Here is a 22,006-nt window from a genome sequence, read left to right on the forward strand (position 1 = left end):
AGGTTGGAATTATGCTAATTTGTTTATATTGGAACCACATGCTCCAGTACACGGCCAGGGAAGGGATGGGATGTGACGGCTAAGAACAAGGGGTGTTAACATAGATAAGGGAGAGTGGATAATGGAGAAACTACCACAGGATATGGCACAAGGTCCAGGGTGTGGCCATTGACAAGTCATGGAAACCCCCGGCCCCAAGGAACAATTGCCTTCTCCCTCTGGACAGCTTGGGTTGTAATAAAGCACAGCAACTGCATATTTGCAGCTAAATCTACCTCCGTGTTTCGATGCAAGTCTGGGCTTCAATGACTCCTTGCCATGTTGTTGCCCTCAAGGCACTGGCTGCTTCCTTCAATTTGTTACCTTGGATGTGCCTTCCTTCTTCAGTGTTTCTTCTGCCTGGCCCTTACTGGTCTTTACTGCACTCACTGAGCCAAAAGACTTAAACACTGGCTGCTACTGGAGAAAATCTTACTTCCATTTCCAAACTGAAAGGAACTGAAGTTTAGTTATTTTGTCCTCTTCTTACTCTTTTTGGGGCTTCTTTGGGCTAAGTTCAGAACTTGCGCCAAGATAGTGGCTGTGCGACCAAACCTCCCTGGGCCATCTCTGCAAAATGATGGCACTGGCTTGATCCGTTTCCAAGAACGCGTCTTGCTGTCCAATTCCGTGGCCCTGAACAGGATTCGCGTGGGAAGAGGTGATTGTAGACTTGGGGGCTTGTGTGAGTGGAGTGTTTGGGTACCTGAAGCCCACACGGCTTTGTATAGTTTGAAGGAGTTTTCACCCTTTCCCTGCATTCTGCTCAGCAACGAATTCGACCAGCTGCATCAACTCCGAGCGCGGACAGAGGTGGCTCGGTCTCCCTTCCCCACGCACGCATCTTCCGCGCTCAGCGCGGCGCAGCCTCCCGGGCTGGAACGTCCGGGCTCGGCCGAGCACTGCGTACGGCGTCCAGCGCGGCTTGGTCGGGAACTGCAGCTTCCAGGGCTCTGCGGCCTCGGGCTGGGTGGCTTGGGCAGCGGATCCAGATGCGCCCGCAGCTGCGTCTCCCCCGCGCCGCTCTGCCGCCCGAAGCAGGAGCAGGACAAGCTGGAGGAGGCGCCACGGTGCCTGCCGCCCTGCTCCCGGGGGCACGGACTAGACGCTCTCGGCGGGCGGCCCGGCCCTACTTCGCGGGGTGGCTGCGCGCGTCTCCCGCCCCTCCCCGGCGGCCGTGACTCCGTCCCGCCTCACCCCACCGCGGGCTTTGTCCACCGGCCGCGCGGCGGCCCCTCCCCGTTCCCGCCGGCTCCTCCCCACCCCCTCCGCTGGCCCCACTTCCTCGGCGCAGGCGGCGGGAGCGAGCCGGAGACGAAAGGGTTAACCCGGGGCTCTTCCCGGCGCGGAGGGATCCGGAGCCGAGCCGAGCGCGGTGCTGAGGCCGCCTTAGCGAAAAAAATGTCCGCCTGAGGAGACCCACAAGTTCTATTCGGGGGGACCGCCAGCCCGCCCCGGGAGAAAGGGGCGGCCAGGCCCGAGAGCCGCCTCCCCTGCCCGGATCCGAGAGCTCGCGCGGGGCAAAGTGAGCCGAGCCGCCGGGAGGTGCAAGGGGAAGCCCGAGCCCGCTCTCCCGGCCAAAGTGAACTTTAATCGGGGTGGTTGGATGCGGAGACGGGGCGGCAGGTAATTGCGGAGAGGCGAGCGGGAGGGGTACGCCGTGGCGGGGCTGGGGGCTGAGGGGCGCCACCGCGTCCCTGCCGGAGCGGAGGCGTCCCCCGCCCGGCGCCCCAACTCCGCGCCCCTTTGTACAGAGAGGCGAGCCCGGGGTTCCCTCCAACTTGGGGAGCGGAGTGGGGGCGGAGGCGAGAGTCGCGGGCGGCTAAGGCCCGCGGGCGGCGCGCTCGGCCTGCGCTCCCCGCTCGCCACTCGGCTCCGGCTCTGGGGCGCGCGGGAGAGCAGGCTGCTTCGGCCGCCTCGCCGGGCTCATTGTTCGGCAGGTCCGGGGCTGGCCGGCCGCAGGCAGGGCAGCAAAAGTGGGAGGAGGCCGAGTCCGGGGAGGAGGACGCCCGGCAAGAGCGAGACTAGTTGTCGGGGTTTGTATTTTCTTTTTAAAAACGCCCCTCGGACGCGCGGGGGTTGCTTTCCGACCCCCGGGGCCCGCTGGGGACGTCCGGGCGGCGGCGGCGGCAGACGCGGGCCTGCGAGCGGCGCGTTCCCTGCAACTTGTCAGTTCTATTGTTGCCGAGCCTGTGAGTCACTTCGCATCTCCCCTAGTCGCCGCTCCGCTCGCTGGACGCCCAGTCGCCCCTCACCCCGCCCCTCGAGACCCCCGCCCGACCGGGCGCCGCGCCGAGCACCCGGCGGCTGCGCGGGGTGGGGGGTGCCGGGGAGGGGGCAGGGTTGGACTCGGAAACTTGCGGGAGAGGCGGCGAGTTGCGGCAGCCTCCGCGACGCTCCCGGGCCGCGCCGAGAAACGCGTGGATTCACCGACCCGGCGCGGTGCTGGGCTCTCCTGCCCCCTGCCCGCGCGGCGGTGGGAACGATTGGGGTAATGGCAGTCAGCCCACGGCTCTCGCTCCTGCCCGACGCCCCTCTTCATCCCCTCACACACTTTGGGCCTCGGTGGTCTCTCTGAGCCTGTTTCCTCTGCTTTAGGACCCGCTAGAAGTGGCTGAAGATGAATCCCCAGCAGCAGCGCATGGCTGCTATAGGGACCGACAAGGAGCTGAGCGACCTGCTGGACTTCAGTGCGGTATGAGAGCTTTCCGCGGCATCTTGGGGTTCTGCTGAGGTTTACAAAAAAACAAAAAAAGAAAAGAAAAAAGAAAGAAAAAGAAAGGGAGGGGGGAAAGCGACGTGGAGACTAGGCAGCGTGAACTCCATCTGCTTTGAGCAGTAGTTCTCAGGGCTGGAGTCCAGCTCCCCCAAGTTGGACACCTGAACTTTGATGTAATGTCTAGACTTGCAGATTTAAAACTTTAATGCCAGAGGGGTCATTTGATTTAGCCAGTTAAAAGGAGAACAATGTAACCATGAGCTTTGGTTGAGTCACCCTCTGACCCTGATGATTATTAGGGATTTTGAACTTTGTAAGAAAAAAAGAAAATTATTTTTTCTGCACTCCATTTCCTTCCCTAAGATGTGATAGAATTTATAATATCCGAAAGATGTCAGTTATGAGAAAGCCAGTTAAAGGCTAGAATTTCCAGCCTTTTTGGCTGAACACTTTTAAGTACATGTATATTTATGTGTGTATATGTGTATATATACGTATGTGTATACATAAGTACGTATGTGTATATTTATAAATCTTTTACCATGCAGAATAATTGAATGACTTAAAAGTAGCCGAAACCGAAGACCTACTGCCTTTATCTCTAAAGGGTTGAATTCCTTTTTTAACTGTTGTTAGGAGTCAGGACCAATACCTACTTTATAAAATGGGTTATAATGGATCCTTACTCTATGTAGTAGTTTCATTGGATGTGATTCTGATTGTGTGTATTGAATAGTAATGTAAATGTAATGAGATTTCTGTTAGAAAATGAAGATCGTGGACAAAAATTTACAATTTAAACAATAATCTTAGACTTTCTCGTGTAAGTGACTGGGTTTTGAGAACAGAATATAACCAGTATTTCCAAGTAGCATCATTAGGAAATAGTATCACTCAGTGTATTTGCTTTTCTGGGTCTGAATGTATATCTTTTATCTTAACTTCTTTCTGAAATACAGTAACTGATGACTCTTGGTGGACTTTTGTTTGCAAGGAGTCTAGAAGAATTTCAGGACTAACAGATACATTTGGGTTATTTCGTAGATGTTTTCTCCACCTGTTAATAGTGGGAAAACCAGACCAACGACACTGGGAAGCAGTCAGTTCAGTGGATCAGGTAAGATGATATATAAAATCAGAAACTCGTATTTTGGTGTTGTGATACATTTTAGTAGAAAAATATGAAGTATTTTAATATCTTCATGTCATTCTGTAGTGTCCAGTTCAAATTAGAAGCAAAAACAAGCCTCAAATGTAGGCTGTTGCTTTCAGGATCCATTGATATTTCTGAGAATTTAAATATTGATGTAAATTTTTTGTTTTCCATGAATTTTTAAGTTCAATTTGACTTGAGTACAAGGGATTATATCCTGCCTGTGTGTTTGGACAAGTACCAGAAGAAAACACTTGGTGGTCCATGTGTGGTCTTTTTTTTTTTTAATGTTTATTTACATATGTGTATTTTTAAATTTTGCTAAAATTTCAGCCTATTAGCATTATTTACATTTGGGTCCTAAAAAATTGGTGAAATAATGTTATTTAATATATGCATATGAAAAGTGGAATTGAGTCAAGAAATAATTAGTAAGACTTATTTTAGATTGCCGTTCCCTTGGAAGTCTGCAGCAAATTAACAGTTTTGAGGACAGTTATTTAAAATGTAAAGGAATGGATGTTACAAATAAATGAATAGAAAGATTTATTTTCAAATGACATCTATTAGATGACGTTAGGATAATGTTTAGAATAAGTTAAATTAGATAACTATTTCTACACTGCTGCTGTGGTCTTTAAATTTACTTTTGTATATTTATAACTACTCCGCTCCATTATTAACGTTTATCCCATATTAAGTATGCATTTTTTGCTTTTCTCACTTATTTAAACTCATGATTTCAAAAATGAACAGTCCAGAAGCAAGGTCCATTCCAGTGTTCAAAACCTACAATTTTCTTTTTAAGTTAAACTTATTCCTTAGTTCTCAAAGATGGAAAAAAAAAAAAATAAAGCCGTGGATAGCATCATCTTAAAACCAGCTGTCAAATCCCTGGGCTGAAATTTAGTAATTCCCTCTTTGACCTGTGCTTTTATTTTCCCTAGTAAAATGATAGTTGATTTCTTAAGATACTATAAGAGCAAAACATCAGGAAAGAAGGAAATGTCATAACTGATAACATCTTACACCACTTTATATTTAAAAAATGTTTCCATTTAAAAATAGTTCACTAACTTAATTTATTAAAATTTATTTTTCATGATAAAATTACAGCTTATGGGTAAAATATAGCATGTTTAACACCTCAAATAAGCAACATAAAAGCATTCTAGGTTTTAAATAGCTAAAGGCTAATGTTATCCTTATTCAAAAGGATATCATAAAATGTTAGCCAAACCCTGACTCTACTCTTAACCTCCTTCCCGTTTACTGGTAATTATTTGAAAATTGTCACTTTTTTGGGGAGGGTAGAAAAAATTATTAATGTAGAAGAAGGCTGCATTCCTTTCTTTACTACTGTTTTGAGTATATCTCAATTTTTGCAACTAATAATTCATTTCCAGTACTTTCAAATTTAGTTTGTCTGATACATAGTAGATGCTTAGTATATTTCTTTAAATGAGTAGTGACATTGTTGTTTTAGGCTGTTCAAGCTTGAATTGTGGAAAATATATTTAATTGATATTCATTGATATCAAGGACATGAACTTCAGAAACTTGCTATTAGAAATACTTTTCTGTTTTTAGAATAAAGGCAATTATATTTTTTTCACTTTTTAAAATTAATGTATGATTTATGTAGTGCGTAAAACTAAAAAGTATGTGTGAACTTGGTATGTATCATTGTAAGCATGGCATTGGAACATTTGTGGGCCTTTGTATCACTTGCATTATGCAAAGGAAAAAATTATTTGTTTATATTGCAGAAATTATACGGTGTTTGATTCTTTGGAGTAGGAAATTTTTAATTTTAAAACTGTTAGATTTGTTACTTGTCCGTTGAAAGTTTGAATTTAAACATATGTGTTCACTGGACATAGTTATATTTATCTCTGTGGTTTGTTTTAAATTTCAGAAAAAAAGCTGTGACCTTTAATAATTAGTGAATGGATTTAAATTTTGGGGAAGGCATAATGGCATAAGTGATTATTTTATATCAGTATATTGGTAGATGTGGTTTTTCTATAGTCAGTTTTTTTATCTTAAAGGAAATGTTTAGAAAAAACTGGTTTAGCAATATTATTTATATACTTTATTGACATCTGAATAATCTTCTATTCTGATTTCAGAAGATACATAATATGTCCTAATTTCTGTTTATTTGCAGCAATATAAAGAGCTAAAGAGAGCTAAAGATACTTCTTTCGGAAGAGCTGACTTAGAGATTAGAGTTTTCTTGTATTTTGGAGTAAATTGTAAGACCCCAAGCCTTTGCCTCATGAAAGATATAGCTGTGCAGTATAATTTCCTTTCGTATGTTCTTTTGGAGGATGATTTAATTTCACATTGGGCTTTTTTTGAGGAATAATAGAACAGATTTAGAATTTTTTTAGCTGAAAGCATATATCTTATAGTTTAAAAAAAATGTTTTTTTAAAGTTTTATTCCTAAAACAACTTGTATGATAGCTCACACTTCTTCAAAAGTCATTGGCAAAGATGAGGATGTATTTCTATTACTTATTTGTCTGGAGAAATCTGTTATAATGCTATTTCTTCATCAAGGTGTTAATTTTCTTGTATTATCATAAGACTGAATTTGTCCCTTTTGTATGATAGAGACTGTGATGTTCTTACAGTGACCTTGAGAGGTGTTTCTCTCTGTAGGAGTTAAAAGTGAGGTACTGTGTTATGTTAGACGAGTGTATCAGGAGAAAACTTGTTGAAAGGATTGATAAAATGGAAGTAGTTCAGGTGTTTAAATCCACTATTCCCTCCACCTTCAGAGGTCTGAGTGTGTAGAACTAAATTGTGGTATTGGTTTCCATTTTTAGTAGTAGTTTGAATGTTTACATGATATCCAAAAAATTTCCTTTATTAGTTTTTGAATCCAAGCAGTAAGAGATATTGAAATGGAATGGGTATATTCATTTTGTAAGCTCTCTCTATATATTGAATCTATCTTTGATTATTTTCAGAAAGTTATTTTACTTAGTAGGTAAAGCTTTACTTTTTGTTATTCAAAGCAGATTTTTGTAATATAATTTTTTCTTGCCTAAGATTTTTGGAAGTAATTGTAAGAACTATTTTCCCGCTTTTAATTTTTAAAAGGAATACAGGTTTTCATTCTTCAGTTACTGATCATGTTTTGGGGGGAAATTTTTCATTTGTACAGGCTTTATACTTTTTGAAAGTATTGATAGAGAGCCAGAAAAAATGAATTCTCATTAATTTAAGTTTTTTTAATTAGACTTTTTGTTTGAATAATTGGTAGTTTCATATGCAGTTGTAAGAAACAATACAGAGATCCTGTGTACACTTTAGCCAGTTTTTCACAATAGTAGCATCTTGCAAAACTGTAGTGCAATATTAGAACTAGGTTACTGACAGTGATACAGTGAGGATACAAAAACTTCCATTACCACAAGGATCCCTGGTGTTTCCCTTTTATAACTGCATCCAATTCTCAAGTAATTAAAGAAAATCCATGGTAATATTAGTAAATACCTGCTCACCCTATTAAACATGGAATAAGCTTTTCAAATTGTTGTGACATTATTTGTAACATTTGAAAGAAATCAAGAAAGAAAACCAAAATGTTATCAAAGAACTGTAATATAGGTAGGAATGCTAATTTTAAATAGAGGGTAAAGTAGGTTTGTTCTTTTCACTTAAGGTATTTTAAGGTAATGAGTAGGGTGTGGTTCATAGTGTGTACTTATCAGTATTAAAATTTGTAATAAATATAATGTCTAGTAATACACACTTGTTCAAATTTAGTACTGTTGTTTGAACCATGTTGGACATTTGCTCCTGCCAAGCTGTAGTGATGAATGAGAGTAACTGAAGAGTCAGTAGGCATGTAAAGAAAAATATAATATTTTAGGATAAATATGGTCTGCGGTTAAGTGGCTCATTGAAGGTAAAAGCTAAGTAGTAAAGGAGTCTTTTAGAGATAAGCCATATATGAAAGTATCAACTTGGAAAACAAAAATTAGAGAAAAGATTATAACTGTGAGTATTGTGTGCTTTTTAGAACAGTTCTTGTAGTGTTCCTTTAAGTGGTCATGGCTTATAATGGATTTGAAAAACAATTTGATTAGATGATGGGACTTGTTTGTTGCATATAGTGAGGCATACCTATAAGGAATTTTATTTTTACCTGTTTTCATTAACAATTTAAATATAAATTGAACTTTCTGTCTTTTAGATTGTCCTTTAGTGTCTCTTTTTCTTTTGAGTTTTTTTTTTTAGAGATTTTATTTATTTATTTGAGAGAGAGAATGAGATAGAGAGCGTGAGAGGGGGGAGGGTCAGAGGGAGAAGCAGACTCCCCACTGAACAGGGAGCTCGATGTGGGACTTGATCCCGGGACTCCAGGATCATGACCTGAGCCGAAGGCAGTCGCTTAGCCAACTGAGCCACCCAGGCGCCCTCTTTTTCTTTGAGGTTTAAAATAATTCTCTTGGAATAGGAAGATAAAGATTTCAACCTTAAATGCAAAAACGGTTGCTTTCCCATTTTTAGATTTGAAGGGGACCATTGAGTGTAATCTCCTATTAAAGGCAGATAGTTTTTTCTGTGCTTGAACAATTGGAAATCATGCCTGGAATGTCACTGCCTGCTTAGTGTTGTGAAAGACTTGGATATAACTCTGGCCATAAGAGAGTAAAGTAACACTATTAGAGTCTCTTGGGGGAAAAAAAGTTATTTCTGGACAGCGTGTGGGATACCCTTTTTCTAAAAATCATTTATTAAGATTGCTTTTGGGTATCATTTGAATATATTTTTTTGGATGAGGATGTTGCAACTAGAAATCTAATGCTTTTACGTTTAGGGAATAAAATGAGAAGACAGACATTTAAATGTCATTTCAAAAGATGAATGAATGACTTTCTTAAATAGTTGAGCCATATGTATCTCAGATTTATCAGTTAATTGCATATTTATTTAGTATCTACTTTGTGCAGTCTGCTATTCTAGGATCTTTTAGGAAGGTGGGAAATGGAGAAGGACATAGACCAAAAAAAGTGTAGGCATTACATTATCTAGGTAGGATGATAAAATGTAAAATTGTGAGGCAAACTTCTGTGACATAAAAAAAAAGTCAACAACTGCACATTAATGTAGTTTAAATTGAGTCCGTGAGAATAAGGATGTGCTGAGGAGTCTTAAGGAAACTGGCTTAAGGAAAACTCAAGAGATGTTGAAGTTAGAGTTGATTTTTGAAGGAGATATGGAATATGAATTAGAGAAGAGAACTGGCCTCCCAGATGTGGGGTGGCATGAAAAGATACCCAGAAGTGGGGATTTGACTTGCTCCAAAGGGTTATACAGTTCAGGGAAAGAGAAACTCGTTTTTATTAATCACCATGCACTCCTGGAGGAGCTCATATTTACATACTATTATCTGAGCCAAACTGCATAACTTCAAATCCAGTCATTGCCACTTATTAGCTGGGGGATCTTGGGTAAATTACTTAACCTCTCTGTGCTTCTGTTTCTTAATCTGTAAAGTAGGACTAAAAATAGTAGCTATCTTCACAGAGTTGTTAGGAATATTAACTGAGTTAATACAGGTAAAGCTCCAAGAACAGTACCTGGCACCTATTTCGCTGTGGTGGAGTGAATTGTTAGCAGTTAGACAGTAGAATAAGGAAAGCATTTTTTCATTCAGGAAGCAAATGTGCTAATCCAAGGGTGAGCTGGTGAAGGTTTGACTTGGTATTAGTATAGGGAGAAGGAAGGAAAAATACCAGAAAGAAAGAATTGACAGAATTTGAAGAACTGGATTTCTGTAGGTTAAGAGAAATGACTTAAGGTTGCAGTTCTAGCATAACTGGAGTGTGATAGTGCTGGGGGAAATAAAGATGCTGAATTGTTTTGAGCATTTTGAATTTCATATGACCTGTGACTCCTCTAGCTAATTTTGGGATTTATGAGAGAAAAGTGCTAGGAGATGAGTTAAAGATGTTGGTTAAAAAAAGGAACAACAGCAGCTCTTTTTTGTTTGTAAAATTAATAGTCATCATTGAAAAGAAAGTTGGAGAACAGAAAAAGCAACAAAGAAAAAAACACACCCATGATTTCACTGTCCAGAGAAAATTGTTATGTTTTGATATATTTCCATGGTTTTGTTTTTCCTGTTAGTCCTTTGTTTGCAAAGTTGAGAGCTTAATGATTGTTTCATTTTATGTTCTCCTTTTTTATTTCACTTAATATTATGAGCATTTTCCTCCTGTACTTGATTCTTTATTAACTTAGTTTGGGAAATTGTATGATATTACATGGAATGGATATAGCCTAACTTAACAAATTAGTTCTCTCACTGCTTGACATTTAGGGATTTTGTTTCTTAATTTGCTTTTTGTTATTATAAGAAATGTGATAGTGAACCTTCTTGTACATACTATATTTTTATCTACACATCGATTTCCTTTGGATAGGAGATGTAGACTTTGTTTTTTGTGCCTGTAAGTTATAATTAAAGCTAAGAGAGTGAATGAATACCCTTAGGAAAATGAACTCAGAGGGAGATAAATTAACGTCAAGGATTGATGTTAAAGGTGGAGTTAGATGTATAAAATTAGTGACTTTGAATAATTATTTAATGTAAAAAATACAATTTTTATTTGTATATGAATGGAATATAAGATGACATTATGTATAGATTTATATTTGTGTATAAATTGGTTGTGCGGTAACTGGAGGGAATTCCTATCATTCTTTGACCTGTGCCTATTGAAATGGAGTGTAATCTCATTGGAGTCTATCAGTGAGAGCTCTTGAATTCTTGACTTCTTAAGAGAGGCACTGTAGGATAGTGAGAGGAATTGGGCTCAGGAACCAAACAACTGGAGTGGAATCAGTGCTTTGCAGCTTATTAGCTGGGTGGCCTTAGGCAAGTCATTTAAATTATCTGACCATACTTTTCTTTTTTGTGAAAAGTGGACGATACTGCCTACCTTCAGAATCTTTATGAGGATCAAATAAGATTATCTCTATACTTATGCCACACAGCAGCTTCAAAAATGGTGGCTGCCAGGGGTGCCTGGGTGGTCCAGTTGGTTAATTGTCTGACTCTTGATTTTGGCTCAGGACATGATCTCAGGGTGGTGGGATTGAGCCCTGTGTCTGGCTCCGTGCTGGGTGTGGGGTCTACTTAAAATTCTCTCTCCCTCTTCCTCTTCCCCGTCCACTCTTAAGTAATACTAATGATAATATTAATAAATAACAGTAATACTTAGGACCAGCTTTATAGTCAATGTTTATTGAACTATTATTATATACTAGGTGCTATGCTAATGGTGGTGGAAGTGAGGAAATGCCCCCACAAGGGCAGCATATCAAAGTTACTTTTCAGTGCCATAAAATTATATGTATTGTCAGAAGTCTAAGAAGAAATCAGGCAGTAGTTTTTTAAATTAAAGTTTTTTGGGGGCGCCTGGGTAGCTCAGTTGGTAAAGCAGCTGCCTTCGGCTCAGGTCATGATCCCAGGGTTCTGGGATCGAGCCCCACATCCGGCTCCCTGCTCAGCGGGAAGTCTGCTTCTCCCCCTCCCACTCCCCCTGCTTGTGTTCCCTCTCTCACTGTGTCTCTGTTAAATAAATAAAATCTTAAAAAAAAAAAAATTTTCCCCTCTAGAAGAGTAGCTTTGAAAGGGCACCATGTACCTAAGAACCTTACCTTTTTTTTTTTTTGCAGTTTATTTCTTCTTAATACTACTGTTTTGTAGATGAGATATTGTATAGTGCAGAATGGTGGACAGAAATGTGTACAGTTTTTGAAAACCCTCTTCCATGCTTAGGCATTGCCACTTGGATGTAGTGTTTTCTCCATATTCTCTCTCTAGCTACCTGAAATTCTTTCTGGAATGAGATGTAGACTAAATAAATAAGTAAAATAAAAATTACATGACCTGAGAGGATAGAATAGCTGGGAGACAGGTTGGAGAGAATGTTAAGAGTCTCTAGAGTAGAGCTTCTCCAATTTTTTCCTAATAGCAGAGGAGAAGGAACATAAACTCCCCTGGTAGCCTGAAGCAACACATTGCAAGTGAGCAGAAGAAATCTTATCTTAAAAATTTATGTGCATTTTACTTTTTACTCCCAAACACAAACATATTTGTTGTAATATAAATATGTTTTAATTAATCATTGAGTAAAACTGAGGTTCTGAGAACATGCATCGTGGTTAGCTTATAACATTGCCTTCCACCTGTTTTGCTTTGTATCTTTGGGGTTAGGGGCAAAGGTGGAGTGGGATGCAGGCCTGTACTATCTTTCCTTTAGTGAGAAGCCCAGCTCTAGAGCTTATTATTCAGCTGTTTTTATTTGTATTCAGCTGTTTTTATTCGTGGATCTTCTCTTGCTCCCACAGAAGTCTATGAAAAAGGATCATTACATTAGGGGGCAAATGGTTTTGGTAGGGAGGAAATTGTTATTCCATAAAGCACAGAGAAATTTGTTAGTAATGTCACTTGTTTTTTGAAACCTTGTTTTCTGTTTCCAGCCAGATCATCCTGTAATTTCTTAACGTGCCCATGACATGAGAAGAAAATGTATATTTTTATAGAGAGAGTTTTGGTTTTTTTTTGTTGTTCCATGTTTGAAATGTGCTCTCGTGTGTTCCAGGTTAAAAATGTGCTTTCATAAAGACCATGGTGAGTCATCCAAGCTACTCTAAGCTGATTGGGGACATAAAGATCATAATTAAAGATCACACTGAAATGTAAACAGATTAGGGATTGGTTGCTAATTTTTATTGCATTGGGTAGTGACTCAGTGATGAAATTTTCAAAATAAAATAATAAAACAACTTAAAGATAAGGTACAGGATAGAAGAGATTACTTAAAAAAAAAAAAAAAAACAACCACTACTATACCTTACCATGTTTTTGGCTATTAAAAATGTTGGCTGAAGTTGTCATTTTGTCAGATCTGTTTTAGGTGCTAGGAAAGTGCCTGAATTTGAACTGAGGGAGTTCTCTGAACTTGAAAGATTATTCCAGTTACCCAAGGGAAGTCTCTTTGGAAACCTCCCTCAAAAATTGTGGTTTATTTTCTTCCGGTGGTTTTGCCAGGGAGCCATTGTGAGGCTTTGAAATGAGCAGGATCAACTCATGATTACTATTCCACCACTTCACTGATGGTTAATGTAGAGAACACAGGTTGAATTTAATATGATCATGCAGCTCCAGTCAGTGAGCAAATGTGCTCCTGCTCTCAGCAAGAATTGTGAGTAGTGGTGGAGCACCACAGGGATCCCTGCTAGGAGGGAATTACAGTCATCAAGCTTCTCAGTCCTTGAGGCATATGTTGTTTTGAGGTTGTTGAGGATAAATAAAAGGTTTGCTGTACCACTAGAGAGGAAAAAATGCTAGGCTTCACTTTGAACTTAAGGCAGAAGCATGGTTTGGCCACAAGTTAATTTAGAGAATCTGAGTTTGTATGAGTCCTCAAATAGCAAAAACCTGAGTTAGCAGGTCCTCTTAGGTTTTTGCTATTTGGAAGTCCTACTGTATCTAGCTGACTTTGTCATCTGGTCAGAGGCCCTTTTCCTGTCTGCTTGGCATTGACATGCTAAAGGTTTTAGAAAATGTTTTTCAGTGTTGGTCCCAATTTAGAGTAAAGTTTAAGGGGGTTAGTTGTTTCATGTTCATTCTCTTGGTGGGAACTTATAGACAGCATGAATTGATTATGCCTTTTTTAAGTAGGCAAGTAATTAGAGCCATTTCAAGACTGTACGAAATATCCTAAATGTCTCTTGTCTAAGCATCAGCTAGTTCTTTTTATTCTAGGGGATGGCATAATTAATTATTATATGTCAAGATCATGTTTTACCTGCCACAGGTCCACAATCTCTGATCTGCGATTTTGAAATCTAAAAAAGTCTGAATCAAAATTTTTCCTTTAAATTCAGCATACATTATTTTAGTGGCAAAATCTGATCTTATCTGAAGGGAGGCCATTGACGGTTTGTTTTCCTCGTTGTTTTATGGTTACCAGGTGCTGGAAGTGATTTGTAATGTATGGTATGTCCACTGTATTTCTTTCTTAAATTTGAAAAAGTGAATTCTGAAATCCACCTGTCCTCATGGATTTTTGAAAAGGTAAAAAGGTTTTATAGACCCCCTTCTTGTGTGTATCTCCCAGGTCTTATTTACAACTCAAAATAAGAATTTCTTTTTCTGGACTAAAAGTCTAGACTAGAGAATTTATTATTTTAAATACAGGAAAAATAATGGTGGTGAACTTGTTAACATAAAGGAAATTCTTCTTGGAATTTGACTTTTCAGGCTGAGCTTTGTGTTCGAGTATTTTTGCCAGTACATTGATTGAGGGAATCAATTTCTGTTTTGAGGAGGGATACACTTTTTCATCTTTTAGGCCAAGGAGTATACTGATATTTCCCTGGTTAGTTTGCATGGGACATTTCAGGGTGCTAACAGGAGATATGTTTACATATAGATATATAAACCGAAGTAAAAGTAACTTTATATATATAATATGTAAAACTAGTACTATATGATCATTTTCAAAAGGAATCCTCAACCCTGACCATACCCACTTTTATGCCTGAGAGAAAATGGAGAAGAGAATCCTAGCAAGTTATCTTCATGAAGAAAAGGAGGAGCTAAGAAACAGTTTTGTATGGGACAGATAACAAAACCAGTCTTCGATAATTTAATTAATTTAATTTTTTATTTTTTTTATTAGAGCACAAGCAGGGGGAGGGAGGGGCAGAGGGAAAAGCAGATTCTCTGTGAGCAGAGAGCCCGATGCGGGGCTTGATCTTAGGACCCTGGGATCATGACCTGAACCGAAGGCAGACGTTTAATCGACTGAGCCACCCAGGTGCCCCCAGTCTTTGGTAATTTTCTTCTCTTTTATATTGGTTAAAAGTTTTCATAGATTCGTACGTAGCATGATGTTTATTCCTGCAGTATACTTATTAAGGGCATCTTCATTGAAAACATACTGTGATTCTAATGGATGTATGGAATTTTCCTCAGTAACCTCTCATTGGCTCAGTCCTACTATTGATAAAAACTATGAAAAGTAGCTACGAGACTAGTTTGCTGGGTATGTTTTGAGGGGCATGCCAGTTGGCCATTCAGACTCTGGTTGCCTTGCAAACCTGTTCCCTGGTGTGTTCCCAGTGATGCTGTCTCAAGAACCATGAATACTTAAACAAGCTCAATTAAATAAATAGATTAAATAATAAATTGAATAATTAAATCTGCTTAAAGTTTGTAGGGGTGTGAGATTCTCTGCTGTAGGAACACAGAACAGGTCATACAGCCAAGGCCTCTCTTGCCTTCATATTTATATAATCTCTCTTGTAGTGCTGCAGTGAACAGACTCTGAGTTTGACTGTGGAGGCTTGCTAGACAAATTGTATAGTAGTAGCTCTTTGTCCAGTGAATGATTGAAGGAAGGAGGAGTCTTAACTGTTGGAAAAAAATCAGTAATGATAAAAGTATTTTGTAAATATTTACTCATACACTGTTTTCTTCATAATTCTTATAAGAAATTGGTAACTTCATTTTGCAGAGGAAATAGAGAAATCAACAGTGATACACATTTATCTGTGGTTTCTTATTGCCCCTCAGAAGTAGCAAACTGATGAGTTGTAGTTGCACCTGCACTGATACCAATCTACACCAGGGCAAGGTTTGTCTTGAGGAAGAATTTAATATCTTTGGAAATCTTTAAAACTTGTTGTAACTGGCGGCTTAAATGGGGCAATGTTGATATTCTCCACAAGAAAGTGCTTCAAAATTTATTTTTATTAGAAAGAAAACAATAATCAAAGGCTTTATACAATAAAACTTCTAAAAAAGTATTAGAAGATATTAACTCTAAATAGCTACAACCTGAAATGTCTTTAGGAGAGTGTAATTCTTGTGTGTGGTTCTTATTGTCCAGCTGTCATCAGACTTTGTGCCTTGGGAAGAAGATGAAATTGGATAGTAGTAAGATATTGGAATATTCACAGCTATTAAATTATTTAGTTGAGTCCTAGGAAAGAATGGTTGCTTCATAGTATGGAAAATTCTTTATTTTCACTTGCCCATTTTCAAAGATTTAGTGTTTAGTTATAAAGGCAAGTAAGAGCAGATGGAAAATAGTTATTCCAAGGGTAGTTTAAAAACGTTATTAAACGTACAGAAGAGATTTTAAAATTTAATTTTGGGAACAGACCTTTCAATGCATCAAAATGAAGAGACTTATGCTAACTCACTGTATTGAATGGTGCTAATTAGCCCATTTTGTATTTTCATTTATTTAAAAGTAGACTGGGCTTTCATTTCGTTGAAGGGCATCTATAGATATTTGAGAGAGCGCCTAGTAATACCCGGTTGTTTGTCATTGGTCTTTGTAGGATGGTTTATTTACATTTAACGTGGTGGAGAATAGAGACACATTGTTGTAAATCAGAAAGAGGAAGGGTTTGGAGTCACAAAGTATTGGTTCAGTGTTGGCTTTATCATTTACTAGATCTGTGATTTTAGGGCATTAACCTGTTTATCTTATGTGTAAAATGAGGAAAATAAAAATACTGCCTTAAGGGGTTGCGATAGTGATCAAGTTAAGTAATTTTTAAGAAAATTCTTTTCTAAAATGTGGAGACTTACAGTTCTGTACAAATAATTGATTGCCTTATGTTAGGTGGCATAGCAACTCTTGAAGGGATTCTAAGCTCAAGTATAGATGGAGAGAATGACTGTGCAAAACTAACATTTCTGACAATCACTTATTGAAGATTACATCAGGTGATTGAGAGGTAAGGAATCCCTTATGGTAGTTAACGCTCAAAATTTCTAAATTCTTCAAATGAATTCTTTCTCTTTTTGGTTAGATGGGGGATGTTAAGACAGAAAAGTAAGGTTCTCATGCATATTCTTTGGTAGAATTCTTAATTATATCCCAAACCATGGAGCCCCAAAATTAGTATCCCTGAATCCTTTATTCTCAGCTTAGTTGTTTTAAATGCTTATTGAGGATCTCTTTTAGTGACAAGGTTAATCCCAGGCTTAAGTAGGTATGACAGCTGAATGGTTCTTAGGAATAGGCTGCTTTTGCTTTGTTTGCTGAGCAGTAATCTGAACAAAATTTTAGTGTGAGTAAGAGTTAACATTTTAAAGATTTAAAAGTACGGGTGCTAGTGGCCTTGATATATTCCCGAGTGAGGACAAGAGGTTGCAAGGATGAGGTTGGGAAAGGCAAGTGGAACTCCCATCTACTATGTGCCTGTGCTTGAAGCAGGAAGGGCTCAGTCTTATCCATAAATGACGAAGGTACCAGGGCTCTGAGCTGTCTGATGATTCTACTGTTTCTGGGTGTGTGATTAGGGAAGATGAGGGCTTCCCCAGGTCCTAAGACTGCTTTCCACTTAGTGTGCTTGTCTGGCTATATAAAACACCTGGCTCACCTGTTACTGGGAAATACTGAGGCTTTCCCTGACTCTGTATGTATGTGTTTGTGGGATTGTGTTATTTAGAATTTTTCACTTTATTTTAAAGAAGGAAATCAAATTTAAACTTCATAGAACCCAGAGCCAGGAGGCCTATTAGGGTGGTTTTGATGGAGGTCTGTGGACTTGTGGGCTCCATAGGAGCCATTTGCTAATTATTCTTCAGGATAAGACAATGACTGGGTTTGGGTTATAGCATGATTTGACAGCCATTTAACTGGCATCAAGAAAGTTTTGAGGCCTTCTGTCTCTGCATCTCCCATTGTAAGAATTCCTAATCCTTCCTGGAAAGATCTATATTAAGTTGCAATGATGTGAGAGTAGATGGTAGTTGAGACAACAAAACGAGGGACCTTTGGGAATGGAGATTGAGGGTTTCTGAATATAACTTCGCAGCACCCGGGGGCCAGCTGAAATAGCTTATTTTTTTTTCATAGGTAATTGATGGCTTCTGCATGCCTGCTGTCAGCTCTGATCTGGTACTTCACTGCTAGACATTGCAGTGGTCTCCTTACTGGGGCTCCTTGTGTCCATTTGCTCTCTTTTCCAGTCTTAGTCTGCTAAGCTGCCATAACAAAATACCACAGACTGGGTGGCTTAAACAATAGCAGTTTATTTTCTTACAGTTCTGGAGGCTGGAAGTCTGAGCCCGGCATGGTCAGGTTCTGGTACTCTTCTGGATTGCAGATGGCCGCCTTCTTGTTGTGTTCTCACATAGCCTTTCCTTAATGTGTATGGAGAGGGGTTGTAGGAGAGAACACTCTATGGTGTCTTTTCTTACAAGGAAACGTCTCATCATAGCATTCCCACTCTTATGACCTCCTCTAACCATGATTATCTCCCAAAGGCCTCACCTCCAAATACCAGCTTCTGTAGATGAATTCTGGGGGGACACAAGTCCATAACAAAATATTCATATTTTTTAAACATTTTCCTCCTGTGACTCATGTCAGATTTGTTCCCTGTTGGCTATCAAAACAATCAAAAGGGGGAACCTTGGTGGCTCAGTCGGTTAAGCTTCTGACTCTTGATTTCAACTCAGGTCGTGATCTCAAGGTCGTGAGATCGAGCCCGGCGTCGGGCTCTGTACTGGGCGTGGAACCTGCTCAAGATTCTCTCTCTCCCAGGGCTCCTGGGTGGCTAAGTTGGTTAAGCATCTGCCTTCGGCTCAAGTCATGATCCTAGGGTCCTGGGATCGAGCCCCACATTGGGCTGCCTGCTCAGCAGGGAGCCTGCTTCTCTCCCTCTGCTGCTCCCCTTGCTTGTATTCTCTCTGTGTCAAATAAAATCTTTATAAAAAAAAAAGATTCTCTCCCTCTGCCCCCTCCCCAAAATAAATAAATAAATAAAATCTTAAACAAAAAAAAGAATCAAGAGTCTCCCCTTGGCATTTAAGTTCTTTAATAATCTGATAGGAACTTGCCTTAGTTTTATAGACACTACTTCCCACTCTGAATTGTATGGTTCAGTTACACTGGTCTCCTGTCTAACCTCTTGCCTTTAGTTATTCTTTTCTCCCAAACTGGAAAACCTTCTTGCCATTTTTGTGCCATTTGAACCTCCTTTCCTTTATGAAATCTTTTTCAGCCATTTCTAGTCACAATTTTGTAAAAGTGTGGCTCCTGGATACTTTAAAGACTTTTGGGTAAAAGATTTCTTTTTTTGCTCCTGAAGGCAAAGCTAGGGTCAGTATGGCAGGTAGGGCCAATCGATTTTGAGTCCAACCAGTTATTGTAGCTGGACAGCCTCTTGAGTCTAACCATGTAGTTTAAAAGAAGACTGAAGCCTACTTCTGTTGAATACTGAACGCAGGATTTCTGTTTGTAGGAGTTGAACTCGGTGTTCTGAGTTCTTTTTTGCCTAAAATTCTTTAGAATACTGTTCTTTTAAAAAAAAAATATGTATGTTAGCCAGGTTATAAACTCCATGAAAGCAAAGATAGTGTTTTATGTTTGTATTTCTGCAAAGTACCTTGCTTTTAGGTCAGTAAACACCTGGTGATTGACTGTTTTTAGATTTGGAGATGTTCGATAGGTTGGTGGAAAGAAAGATTAAATTACCTAAGTTAAATTTCCTAGATTAAATTTCCTTTATTGCGTTTTTCTTTTCTAGCATCAGCTGCATGGTGAGGTTTTAAGGAAGCACTGAACTTGTATGGATTAGCTGAGTGGAGACGTGGGGTGTTTATTTATTAGAATGTTTCACCTGTTCTCTTATTTCTTCTGAAAAGATCTTAGCCCATCCAGGACTCCACATTTAAATATCAGGGATGAGCAGGAAGTGTCCCAAGTGGTAAAGTCATGAGGTTGTATGTGAATATATCTGCCTCTACCAAACTATAGCCAGCCGTTGCTCTGAGAATCAAAGAGAAGTGATAATTTCATAGTGTTCTCTTTTCACAAGGTATGTGTCATTACATTCTTTAGTAATGTCAGCTTGTGGGGAGAATGGCTTGTCTGATACTGGGATTGATCAGGTAGAGGAGATCTGTTTTATGAGGTCTATAGGAAACATTTTACCATGGTCTGGAAACCAGTAGATAGCCAAAACCTTGGAAGTGGTGTTTCCCTAAGACAATCCTGAGTTTTGGTAGTTGGGTTGACCCATGGAAGGAGGTTATATGATCTAGCATTACAGTAGTTGTGGGGAAACATCCATAAGGGCAGAAAAAGATGATCTTATTTAGTGGAATGGAGTCCATCACCTGCTTAATTTGTGATAGAAAGGTGAACCACCATTTTTTACTAAATGTTTCCTGTTTTTTTTTTTTTTAAGATTTATATATTTTAGAGAGAGCTGGAGCAGGAGGGGGAGGGGGGAGAGAGAATCTCAAGCAGACTCCTTACCTAGCACAGAGCCAGAACAGGGCTCAATCTCATGATCCCGAGATCACTACCTGAGCCGAAACCAAGAGTTGGACACTTAATTGACTGTGCCACCCAGGAACCTCTAAATGTTTCTGAATCATCTTCAGTTGGAGATTTTGGAGCTAAAGCTGCTTTTGTCTACTGTAGAAAATACATCATCTACATATTTTGAAGTTAGCTTGTAGATCTAGACATGGTATCTTTTATCTTTTTTTTTAAACTAGGAATTGAGTTGATCACTCTGATGTAATTTGGAACCAAAATGTTACCCTGGTATGTGGAATTTGGAAAAAGCTTGTTTTGAGGGAAACATCAATTGAAGGTTAAGGAGTTTGTGAGGAGAGATCTAGGGCTGTATCAAGCTGGAGATGTGATTTGTGTGATAAAGATAGTAAAAATTCTCATCTCAGTAATCTACCTCAGAACAGAATTTCTCCATTATAAGCTTCTTACTTACTTAAAGCCACTTTATCTGATTTGTTACCTGCTAGAATACTCCTTTACATGACTCAGGTCTCATATAGCTTACCTCTGAAATATGTAGAATATGTTTTCTTGTATAGTCTGATAGAGTGGTTTTTTTTATTTCAAACAGTAATTTTCATTGCTTGTAAAACTCACAGATTTCTGAGATGCCACCTTTACAGACTTATGGTTGATTTTTCTCTCAAAGTGCCCATTTGCTCCCTGTGAAAGGGGCAGGTTTGCATTTATTCAGTGACTCTAAGATGAGATAATTGGTATTTTAATGATTTGAATGGAGGCTTTGTATTTTTTAATTTTGTGAAACAAAGCTGTGTTTGTAAACACATTTCAAAAAATATAAATGACACTTTTTGGTAAAGATGTTCACTGAATAGCAAGAAAGTTCAGAAAAGAGCTTTTGTTAACACTCAATAATAATCTAACTGTTTCCATTGACTATCTCATTGATTAAAGAGTACCTGATTTTTAGAACTTTTTGTGTTGAAAATAATCCTTATACTGGGTTGTGGTAGGAAAATATTTTCTTGGTATCCAGTCAGTACTCCTGGGAGTTTGGAGTTTTCAACTGTTGTCTGGGTTTAGAAGAATGTTTGATAAACAGTGTATATCAATTTAAAAATAGTGTTGGGAAACTCTAGGAAAGCATTTGTTTAGTGCTCTGATGTAAGATGAACAAGTTGCTCTGGTATTGGACCCATAACATAGAAATATTTTAGTATGGCTCCGCTGGTTTAGGTATAAATAAATGGATTTCAGGCAAAATCCAAAGTGAGTCTTCAGATTTTGTAAAACAAAGTGGTTGATTTTACATTCACCTCCAATTCCTTCTTTTAAAGACTTCTGTTGTCTTTTTAAATGAAGTTATCTGGTCAGGTATGGAAGGAAGTATTGTTTCCAGAGGAAGTGTATTGTGTCTATATATCGTGGTTTTCATGTAGGAAGAAAGTGTTGAATTTTATTTATTTTATTTTTTTAAAAGATTTTATTTATTTATTTATTTGACAGAAAGAGAGAGAGAGCACAAGTAGGCAGAGGGAGAGGGAGAAGCAGGTTCCCCACTGAGCAGAGAGCCAGATGCAGGGCTTGATCCCAGGGTCCTGGGATCATGACCCGAGCCGAAGGCAGATGCTTAACCGACTGAGGCACCCAGGTGCCCCCAAAACGTTGAATTTTAAATTAATTTTGAGAGCCTGTATGTAAGTGACTGAGAAATTTTCTTTTTAAACTACTTTTGAAAAATTGTAAAAATATAAGCCAGAGCT

General features: G+C 39.3%; 1 protein-coding gene across 9 annotated transcripts in view; it reads left to right on the forward strand.

The window, feature by feature from the left end:
• The first annotated feature begins 1,431 nt into the window (after positions 1-1,431).
• The window catches only part of TCF12 (transcription factor 12), a 375,554-nt gene continuing 354,979 nt past the window's right edge, over positions 1,432-22,006 (forward strand). Inside the window, exons 1-3 of one of the 9 annotated variants that reach the window (XM_025883884.2) lie at positions 1,432-1,665; positions 2,638-2,734; positions 3,803-3,875. In XM_025883884.2, the coding sequence (XP_025739669.1) occupies positions 2,660-2,734; positions 3,803-3,875 (148 nt within the window). In that variant the 5' untranslated portion in view covers positions 1,432-1,665; positions 2,638-2,659. Of the gene's footprint in view, positions 1,666-1,887; positions 2,076-2,315; positions 2,531-2,637; positions 2,735-3,802; positions 3,876-22,006 lie in introns of those variants that run through there. The other 8 variants (XM_025883886.2, XM_025883883.2, XM_025883885.2 and 5 more) reach the window with 8 other exon arrangements.

Source organism: Callorhinus ursinus, unplaced genomic scaffold (genome assembly GCF_003265705.2).
Source record: "Callorhinus ursinus isolate GAN/ISIS: 27379988/994484 unplaced genomic scaffold, GSC_fseal_2.0 scaffold25, whole genome shotgun sequence".
NCBI lineage: Eukaryota > Metazoa > Chordata > Mammalia > Carnivora > Otariidae > Callorhinus > Callorhinus ursinus.